Genomic DNA, 10,222 nt, shown 5'->3' with positions numbered 1-10,222 from the left:
GTAGCCAGAACTACAGGCGCGCGCCACCATGCCCGGCTGATTTTTTGAGTTATTGTAGAGATGAGGTCTGCTGCCCAGGCGGGTCTCGAACCCGCGGGCTCAGGCAATACACTCACCTCAGCCTCCCAAGGCGCGGGATTACAGGCTGAACCACCGAGCCCGGCTACAAGGTGTCAGTTTTAAGGATCTCGGTGATTGGACATCCTGGCTCTGGTGACGTATCTGCCATGCAGAATAGTGACACTTCACGGGTGGTCATCCCCATGTGTGAGTTGGGAGCTGGCTGGGAAGAGCTCAGAACCTTTTCTGCAGTGGAATGGAATGGGAGCTTATTTTTCTTAGGGGTGAGTGTTTATTTGACCGTTTCACATCATGAGTCACTCCCCAAGCCGTGAATATTGTTATGCCGCTTTGGGTGTGTGCACATGGTGAAGTGTGTTTGGTTTCACGTGGTCTCCCCACATTTAACCGTGCTGAGTGACGGGCGGTGCCACGTGCTGAGGGAAGACTCCAAATCCAGCCCCGAGTCTGGAATTCTTAGCAGAAGCCTGTCGCCTGCCCTGCACGGCCTGTGCTTCCTCTGCTCCGTGGCAGCTGGGACTTCTGCCCAGGTTGGGGCGATGAGGCCACCCGCCCTCCCCCAGGGGTGCGGCCTGCTGTGGGGAGGTGAATACTTGCCGCTGCTAACCTGGGAGGAGGTGGGCCATTGTATGGAAGAGGTGTGGGCTTGGCCCTCCAGGGCAGGGATGCTGGACCGACATGGTGGTTGAGAGTGGACGTGCCAGGGCCAGGCCACTGCCCGTTCATGTGCCTCACAGTGTGGGGCAGGGACTTGGCCCTTGCATTGGGTCTCGGGCCGGGTGGGAATGCGTTGCTTCAGGAGTTCTCTAATTCTGAATGGAATACATAATTATCAAGGACCTCAATCTGGAAGCAGCTACAGAAGTGTTTTATTTTGCCAGCCAGTGCTTGGGTGCCTTTCTCCCTTCCCCTCCCCCTCCCTCCCTTACTGACGCCCAGACTCATTCACCTGTTTCCTTCACCTGTTCTTGCTTCGAGGTTTTTGCATTTGCTGTTCTTGGGATAAGCTTAAAAATCGTGTCACTGTTATATCAAACCCGACACTGTAAAATCCCTATAGAGGTCACCAGAATGTCTTACTCCTCTGTAACTTCTACCTGCAAGGTGCAGTTGTGCTAGGATACCCTTGTCTTTGCATAACAAGGGAATTAAAGGCTACTGATGGGAACACTTGTCTAATGTGTGTCTTGGTTTCTTTTCTCCCAGGTGAAGTGGAGGTTCCGGACCTCAGCGACCCTTTGGGACAACTTGATGGACAGGACAGCCCAATCCCAACTCTGAAAGGTGAGCTGGGACATGCAGGTGCTTCTTGGGTTTTCCGAGTGTCCTGTGGCTTCCCAAACCTGCTGCTTCGACTCAGGTTTGGCCTGCCAGAAATCCTGGGGGTGGGACCCCTGGGCCAGTGCTGCCCTGGTGGTGGGCCTGGCAGAATGGGAGGGAATAGGTGGGGAGGGTGTGGGCCGGAATGGGGGGAAACGACCTTGGGGTGCTCAGGGGTCCTAGTGCAGCCCTAGGAGCTAGACTTTTGTTGGTTGTAAGCAGCCTGCTGGCAATCATCTCCCTACCAATTTTATTTTTCTGGATTTAGTATTCTGGCGTGCATGTGTACCTTAGGCAGGTGCCCTTCTCCTCACCCCCACAGGGAGCATTTTTTCTGCCCTGTGGCCTCTCCCTTCCCCGAGGCTTGCGGTGAGAGCCTAGCTCACTTGACATGCCTCACACTCAGGCATCAAGGATTTGTAGGGTTGGTAACGCAGGCGCCTCTCAGGTGCAGACTGTTCTGAGGAGATGACGCCTTTTCAAATCCGTACACTGTCACCTGAGTCATAGACTTAGCTCGGCTGCCACGGCACTGAAACAGACAGGTGTGTTCTCACAGTTCTGGAAGCGGGAAGTCCCAGATTAGAGTGCAGCACCTGGATGCGGATGTTCTTTGGGAAGAGGGTGGCAGCCCGTGTTTTGGATACCTGGGGTGGGGTGCAGCCTTTCCTGTGGGCTGAAGCAGACCCTGGAGAGGCTGTCACAGCTGGGGCTGCAGGCACCTGGGATGGACAGGCCAGTGGGTGCTGTTCTTAGATGTGGTGACCAGAGGTATATCCTGCGAGGTGGGATGGCCATTGGCCAGGATGGTCACCCACTCTTGATGCGCTCAGGATGGTGCAGTGCCCATTAGCTGAAACTGAGTAGGAATGTGTGTCCCATCCAGCTACAGGTGCCCTGATTTGACATAAATCCAGTACCTTGAGTGGGATTCTCCTGCTTCTGTGTTTGGTATTGAGCAGTTTCTGGAGCTTGGAAGGGAAACTTTCCAGGGAGCTTTCCGTTTACTGGGATCTCACCCCCTCCTGACTTTTCTTTGAAAACTCGAAGTGCTTGGGTTCAACACTATGTGCGTTCAGTACGTCCCCAAGGCCAAAAGGAGCTTCCATCAGAGTTTGGAAGTTTGCCTGGAACCTCTCCAGGGCATAGACACACTGATTGCCGAGGTGACCTGTCAAATGTGTGTGTATTTGTATGTGTTCATGCACAATTATTTACAAAGATAGTATAACAATAAAGCACAGAACCACCAGAAAGCCAGGCCATGTTTCTTTGCAGTGGTGGTGCAGTGTGATCCTCAGCGTTGTGTGGTGGGTGCAGTGTGGTGTACTGTGGTGCAGTGTGAGGTGGTGTGGCATGGTGTGATGTATTGCGGTGCTGTGGGTGCAGTGTGATGTATTATGAAGCAGTGTGGTGTAGCGTGGTGCAGTGTGGTGTGACGTGATGTGGTGTGGTGTAGTGTGATTGTGGTGCACTGTGGTGTGGTGTGGCATATTGTTGTACAGTGTGACACAGTGTGGCATAGGGTGGTGCAGTGTGGTACTGTGTGGTCCAGTGTGAAGCAGTGTGGTCCAGTGGTCTGGCGTGGCGTATTGTGGCATAATGTGATGAAGTGTGGTGAGGTGTGGCACAGTGTGGTATAATGTGGTGTTGTGTGGCAAATCATGGTAGAGCGTGATACAGTGCGCTGTAGTGTAAGACACTGGTGTGTGTCATGCCATGTGGTGTTGTGTGGTACAGTGTGTTGTAGTGTGGCATAATGGTGTAGCGTACTGTTTGGCGTTGTATAATGCCTTGTGATACTGTGTGGCATAGTGTGGTACAGCGTGGGATAGTACGGTACCTTGTGGTGTTGTGCAGTGTCGTGTGGTGCAGTGTGGTACGTTGTGGTCCCGTGTGGCATCGTGTGGTGCGTGTGGTGGTGTGTGGTGTCGTGTGGTCGTAGGGTGCAGTGTTGTTCAGTGTCGCAGCAGCTCTCAGCTGGCCTTGTAGCAGGACAGGCGCCATGGGCAGTGGCCCCACCCTTCCTGAGTGGCCCTGGAACGACCCTGCCCTTGCCCAGTCTCAGGACGGGTCCCCAGGAATGAGGGGTGGAAGGGCTGGCAGAGCTCGGGCGGATGTCAGAGGCGGCAGTCAACGCTGGTGCCACCTCCTTGTGTCCCAGTCCTGGGCGTGGTGGATCTTTAAACCCCGGGGACAGGACCCGTGGCCACCTGCCCCGAGTCTCAGGGTGGCTGGGACCCGTCTCTCCTTCGCCTTGGACCTTCCGGCTCTGCCTGGTGGTTTCCCCTCTCAGGGTCTCACCATGCCTGTCCTTTCTGCTCAACACCAGTGAGGCAGGAGTAGCCTGACCATGCCAGACCCTTACCTCTGCACTGTTTTTCTCCTGGAGCTTCTGGGCGTGGCACTGCTCGGCCACATGTGGCTCAAATCTGATCTATAAATCATAGTTGAGCACCACATGAGCTGCATTTTAAATCCAGCCACCGTGTTTGCCGCACCAGCATCGGCACGCTCGCTGGCTGATGCACATGGCCTGTGGACTCATCGGTCAGTGGTGGGAAAGCTCTCCCCTGGCCTGAGTTGAGTAGGATCCAGGAGAGGACGGGAAAAGGTGTGCTTGCCCAGGTGCACTGTACCCGCAGTGAGCATGCAGCATATATTTGGTAGTTGGTGTTGGGATTGGGAGAGGAAATCCTGGCGGAAAAAGCCCACACTGAGGGGTCGTGACCCATAGAGGAGCAGGTGGCTTGGCTTCAGCTCTCATGTGACAGTGTGGCCATTGTCAGGACGACAGGCTGCATGGGACTCGGCCATGACACCGGTTAACCTGTGAGTGAATGTTTAACATGGAGCTCTGTTTCTTGTTACATTAGACATGCCTTACACACCCACACTCATTCAGTTATTACATTCCTTACAAAAGCTTGCCTTTGACCTAGAAATTGCTGCTCTCATGCTCCCAGTCCGTGCTGTGTGTGCACGTGACCGGCCTCTCATGTCCCGTAAGCTCGGTGCTCTGGGATGTTTGTGGAGATAGGTAGTTGCTGAAGGCCAGTGGGTGGTGTGGACACCCCTCACCCCGCTGGCCTCCCTTTTTGACTCCGCCCAAACACTCTGGAGCCAGCCTCTGCCTTTGCCCCAGGAGGACACGCTGCAGTGATAGTTGGTCCCCAGTGGGTCCTAGTTCCAGGTGGTCGGCCAGTGCTTTTTGCTTCCTGGTCTGTCCCCTGCTGTCTGTGGCATGTCAGCCTGTTGTGCTGGACTCGGCTTTCCTTGGAGAGAGAAAACCAAATAGCCAGTCGCGGTCCCTGTTGGCACTGGCATGGGGACCATGCATGTTGGCCTCTGTGGACTGTCCCCATTCATGTAGGTCGTGGGTTGATTCATGAATGTGCTGCTGTGTTGTGCTTCCTTCCCGAGTGCTTGGCACATGCATGTGTGTGGTGGGTATGTGTGTGCACAGCAGTCTCCTAGGTGTCAGGTAGAGCGAGGCACTCCAGGGCTAACCAGGTAGGGAACGGAGGTGCCATCGCGCTCACAGACAGCACTCATCTGTGGCGTGAGTGAGCACTTGGGTCCAGCCTCAGGATGCGCAGTGTGAGACCTCAGTGGCTTCTGCCTGCCAGTCCCTGAGACTTTTCAAGCTCCTGGATCTCAGTCTGCAGAGTGAGCAGGATGGGAGTTAGCAGCTCTGTGCATGGAGGTGGCAGTTGTACGTCCGATGCTCAGTTCCCCCAGGCTCTGGGGCGTGAATGTTGGTGTCCTGTGCTTGTTGTTCCCTTAGAATGGGGGCACGCCCCGGACAGGGTGTGTTGTTCAAGTGCCCAGACCAGAGCATGAGAGGCGCTGTCCACATCAACAGAGCCTGGGGTGGGCCTGGCGCTGACCACCAGCAGGCAACCTGGATGAAGATCCTTGAGGAACACCCCCCCGCCGGTGTCCTATCCCAGAGGTACCATGAGACACCCTTTTCCGATGTGTGGGGGACACGCCATGAGCCCCTCTGTACACCAGTAGCTCAGAGGAGAGACTGTATTGGAGCCCACCCCAGCTAGTCAGTGCAGGACTGGCAGGTCCAGCATGCCTCTCAGGAACCCAGATCCTCCCTCGGGAAGCCAAGGGACACCAGGAACATGGCAGATGGCAGGCTACTTCCCAGGGCCATCGTGGGCATGCACGGGGCTCAGGGTCCACATGCGTGCCACCTTGTCTGGGGGCTATAGGGAACATCTACGCCTGGGCAAAGTGCAGGAGTCCTCGGGCTGTGAGAAGAGGTAGCTGGCCAAGCGTGAGACATTCTCAGGTCCCAGGTCAGCTTGGCCCCTGTCTGCTTGCCCCCGAGGAAACCGCCACACAGCTCTAGGTGAGCCTGTCCCTCAAGCGGGTTCCAGCATCCTTGACCCCGCCATTGGCTGTGAATCTACAGACCCCTTGGGCTGTCTGGGTGTGGCCCCACTGGCCGTCGTTGGGAGGAAACTCCAGTGCACAAATAGGAGAGTTCCAAGTGCACACAGCTGGGGTGGGCACCTGAGCCAGCCTGGGGCCTGGGCCCACAGCAGCCTCCTATGCTGGGGAGGCTGGTTGCTGCCTCTGGGTCTTCTCTTTTGCTGCTTCTTCTCCATCCCTGGAGCCCTGTCTGCCCCTCTCTTTCTTCCAGGAGTAGAGTCCCGACTCCCTGTGCTTGGCAGGTGGAGTCGCCCTGAGGGGCGGCCATTTCCCGCCCATCTGGTCATCCTGCCGACACTGCTGTCCCTCCTCCTGCAGGGGGCAAAGTAGACAGCAGTGACTCCTCCTTGGCTTGCTGGGTTTGAGACTGCTGCAGGGGGCTGGGCATGCCTGTCTGTGTCTGTGTCTGAGGGTTGTGGGGGTGTGTATGCACCGTGTCCCTGTTACCCTGAATGTAGGAGTTAGCCTGAGGGCTGTCTCCCTCCTAGAACCCCCTTTCTCTTTTCTTCAGTCCCTCTGCCCCTCTGTGTTGTTTCTCCCAGGGCTGTCATGGCCAAGTCCTCAGACTGGGTACCTCAAACAGTAGAAATGCGTTCTCTCACGGCTCTGGGGCCAGAAGTCCAAAACCAAGGTTCTTCCTGAGGCTATGAGGAACACGTGTCCAGGCCTCTGCCCGAGTACTGCGGGCAGCCCCTGTGTCCTTGGCATCCTGGGCTGTGGCAGAGCTACTGCAATCTCCACCCTCTCCAGTGGCCACCTTCTGTTGTATGTGTCTAGATATCCCTGTTCTTTTTTTTCTTTATGTTGGAGTCTCACTATGTCGCCCAGACTAGAGTGCAGTGGCCGCTTCTGGCCACCACAGCCTCGACCTGCTGGGCTCCAGCGATCCTTCCGCCTCAGCCTTCCAAGTAGCTGGAACTACAGGCGTGCGCTACCATGCCCGGCTCATTTTGATTTATTGTAGAGATGAGGTCTCGCCAAGTTGCCCAGGTGGGTCTCGAACCCGCGGGCTCAAGCAATCCACTTGCCTCAGCCTCCCAAAGGCGCGGGATTACAGGCTGAGCCACCAAGCCCGGCTGTCCCTATTCTCATAGGGATGGCCATCACTGGAACAGGGCCGCTCTGATCACTGTGGGACTCGACTTGGTTACATCTGCAGTGACTCTGTTTTCAAATAAGGTCACACCTGGTTCTGGCCAGGACTTCAGCCTGTCTGGTGGGACTGTGCACCCCATACCCTTGCTTCCCCAGAGGAGCAGATGTTCCCCTTGACCCCTTTGCTTTTCATTTTTCCATTTCTTCGTTTTCTCCGACACCCCCTTTCTGATGCACCCACATTTCTGCAGCGGTGGCTTGACAGAACCCTGAGGACAGAGGCCCTTCCCAGGTGACACAGTGGCCAGAAGGATTTTTCAGAAGAGGGCTTCATGCCCCTGGCAGCTCCCAGGACCCCTGCTCCACTTGCCATCCAGATGGGTCTGCTGGGTTTCCCACTCTTCAGAGCCCTGCCACCTCGTGACCCCTGTGCATGAGGCTGTCAGAGTCTCTTTCCCGGCCTGGGGTGAAGTGGCTCTTCAGATGTCTGAGTTGCTTGACCAGGTTGGGGAAAGCGTGAGCCTCACTTGGGTCATAAACACCATGAGCCGTGGACCCAGCAGACTGTGAGGCGGGCATGTTCCCAGGTGAAGGGTCCTCCTGCTGCCTTCACCTCTGAGTGTCTTAATGCTCGGGATCAGCTCCCTGCCCTGAGTTTCAGAGTGCACAGAGAGCTGGCCTGGGCATGGGGAGGCGAGTTCCTTTACTTCAGTTGCTAAGGCTGTACTATGGTTAGGAAGGGGAACTTTTCTGGATCAGCTAAGAGGGGAGCCCTCTGTTCCTTGCAGTGTGCAGAGCGCTGCCCGGATCCGTGGGCCATACCACAGTCGGCCACGCCTGGCTGCTTTGGGCTGGGAGGGGTTTGGGCAACTCTAAGGAATGTTTTGTGGGCGAGAGGAGAGCTTCGGCAGTGGTCAGTACTAACCCGGATTTTGCACGAAGGAGGACTCAGCCAAGGGAGGCCAAGTGACTGGCTGTGAATTAACCCGTGAGGGAGAAAGGAGCCCCAGACTCAGCCTCTGGAGCGGCTCTTTGTGGCTCTCAGGTGTGGCCTCCAGAGAGCTGATGGTGGTGAGGATGGTGGACCAGACCGATCTGAAAGCCCTCCCATGGGAATTACATGCACGTGCTCACTAAAATGTTAGTGAAAGATAGAAATGCCAGCAGCCAGGAGCCAAGACTAAGCAGAGTCGTAGGTGATTGCCGAGGCGCCCCCATGTCTGCACTCCTGGAGAGCAGCCCAAGTTTCCTGGGGCCTCATGCAAGTTTTCCTGAGACAAAGAGCTGGATTCGGAAGTGCCATGCACTTGTGACATACGCTCGCCAACTGTAAATGCCGCGTCCCTGTGTGGCTGTGGCACAGAGGTGGACGTCGGGGAGCTCTGGGGGGAGAGAGCACTGAGGAGACGTGGAGGACGTGGCAATGGGGCCACAGCTCGGTGCCACCGAGGACCACGTGCCGGAGTGGGAGGGTCTGGCTGAGACCACGTGAAGTCAATGCCCTGAAGTCACCGACCTCACTGGAAACTGGATGCACTGAGTGTCCTTCAGGCAGGAGAAACAAGAGGCTAGGATACAAATCGAATTTGATTTGAGGAAGGTAAAGGAATTGCATTTCTTGGACTCTAGTATAGGGCCCAGGGAGCATCCTGTAAGGCCTCCTGGAACGTCATCCCTGCTTCAGGGGCTATTTGACTAGGCCCAGTTTTATTAAGACACCTGGGTATCAGCACCACGCTGGAAGAAATCCCTGAGGTCTTCAGAACTGGGGTGCAGGGACAAGCCTCCCAGGCAAAGCTAGGAGGCCTGTGAGCTGCCCCCTTGGGGAGAGGGGGAGTGCTTTCCACTCGGGGCCTGGAGGGGAGAGACTTTCTGGAGCTGGTTCTCGTGGGGAGCACAGATGGCCCTTTAGTGAGAAGTCAGGCTTGGACCTGTACCTCTGGAAGCCAGACTTACATCACCACAATGTTATGGGCAGTGCATGGGATTCCAAGTCACAAAGTTAATGTAAAACCTGGCACTTCCTATGTCCATGGGATTCCCTCAGGAAAACTTGCTTTACCGGATGAGGGCACGTGCTGGAGAGAAACCTTGGTGAACAGGGAGGCCAAGGATTAGGGATAAGGGGTGAGTGGAACCCAGAGAAGAAAAGCAGTGGTGGGTCTGAAAAGGGACCAGCGGACCTTCTAGAAAGAAAAGTACAGTCCCTGAAAGGGAGGCTTCATGGCTGGGCTGCAGAGTGGATGGCATGCAGTGGAAGAGGAGGAAGGATAGAGAAGAGCACAGAGGAGCCATTGTGTGAGGCGTCTAGAAGGAGATACAGGGGAGGGAGAGGGACAGTGTCTCATGCTACAGAGCAGAAAATTTCATGGGATCGATGGAAGGCATGGATCTTCAGACTTGAGGAAAGGCACTGAGACCTGAGAAGGCAAAAGTAAACATAAATTTACTGTCAGTGAGAGATGATAGAATCTTTGGTATGGCCAAGACAAAGGGAAAATATTTAAAATAACCGAAGAAGGGGGAAGTTCAGATTTCCTGCAGAGGAATAGGAACTGTGGGACTTCTGACAGTCAGAACAAAAGCCAGGAGCTGACAGTGTCTGGAATTCTGTATTCGAGAGTGGAAGTAACAGGCATGCTTAGACGAGACCAGGAGTGTTGATGTCAGTCCTTCACCCAGAGATGAACGTGACTCAGGGTGAGCCCAGCTGGCCTGCGAGGAAAGAAGCTGGTGAATAAGTCAGAGATCCCAGTAAACTCTGGGAGTAGACAATCGACAATGACATTGACCCCTGGAGTCTTGAACTGGGAAGCAGCTCAAAATCTGTGTGTGTGTGTGGAGGGGGTGTGTGTGAATGATTGTAGCTCGTATCATTTAGAAGTTCTGTATTTGGGGAACTTTGCCAAATGGGGTATACCCATTAAATGTCATTTAGCTAGCTATGTAAGTGTAACTTTTGAATAAGCAAAGGGAAAAGCTTGAAAAATTTTACAAATCCCGTAGAAAATAGGAAAAGAGAAACAAAAGGCAAATTAAAACATTCAAAATAAAACTAGAGATTAGCACGTGGATTCATAAATTGACATGTAAAATTATATGCCATTTGTAAGATTTATGTCTAATACAGAATCATAAAATGGTGAAGTCATTAAAAAGATAAGAGTGGGGCTGCGTTAACCAGAAGCACCGGAGGTGGCTGTCATAATATCAGTCAAAACAGTCTTTTGGACAAAACCATTGCAGGGTGACATAAAGACCAAATGATGTCATAGGC

At 54.6% G+C, this 10,222-nt stretch overlaps 1 protein-coding gene across 1 annotated transcript in view; it reads left to right on the top strand.

The window, feature by feature from the left end:
- Window positions 1-227: 227 nt before the first annotated feature.
- The window catches only part of LOC103258924 (tyrosine-protein kinase transmembrane receptor ROR2), a gene marked incomplete at its 3' end in the record, with an annotated part of 43,430 nt that continues 33,435 nt past the window's right edge, over window positions 228-10,222 (top strand). Inside the window, exons 1-2 of the mRNA XM_021711621.1 lie at window positions 228-267; window positions 1,288-1,365. Coding sequence (XP_021567296.1) covers window positions 228-267; window positions 1,288-1,365 — 118 coding nt within the window. The remainder of the gene's footprint in view (window positions 268-1,287; window positions 1,366-10,222) is intronic.

The sequence above is a fragment of the Carlito syrichta genome, unplaced genomic scaffold (genome assembly GCF_000164805.1).
Source record: "Carlito syrichta isolate Samal-C Ts95f unplaced genomic scaffold, Tarsius_syrichta-2.0.1 Scaffold302409, whole genome shotgun sequence".
Lineage (NCBI taxonomy): Eukaryota > Metazoa > Chordata > Mammalia > Primates > Tarsiidae > Carlito > Carlito syrichta.
Note: the sequence above shows the minus strand (reverse complement) of the source record. Positions and strands in the feature narration are given on the sequence as shown.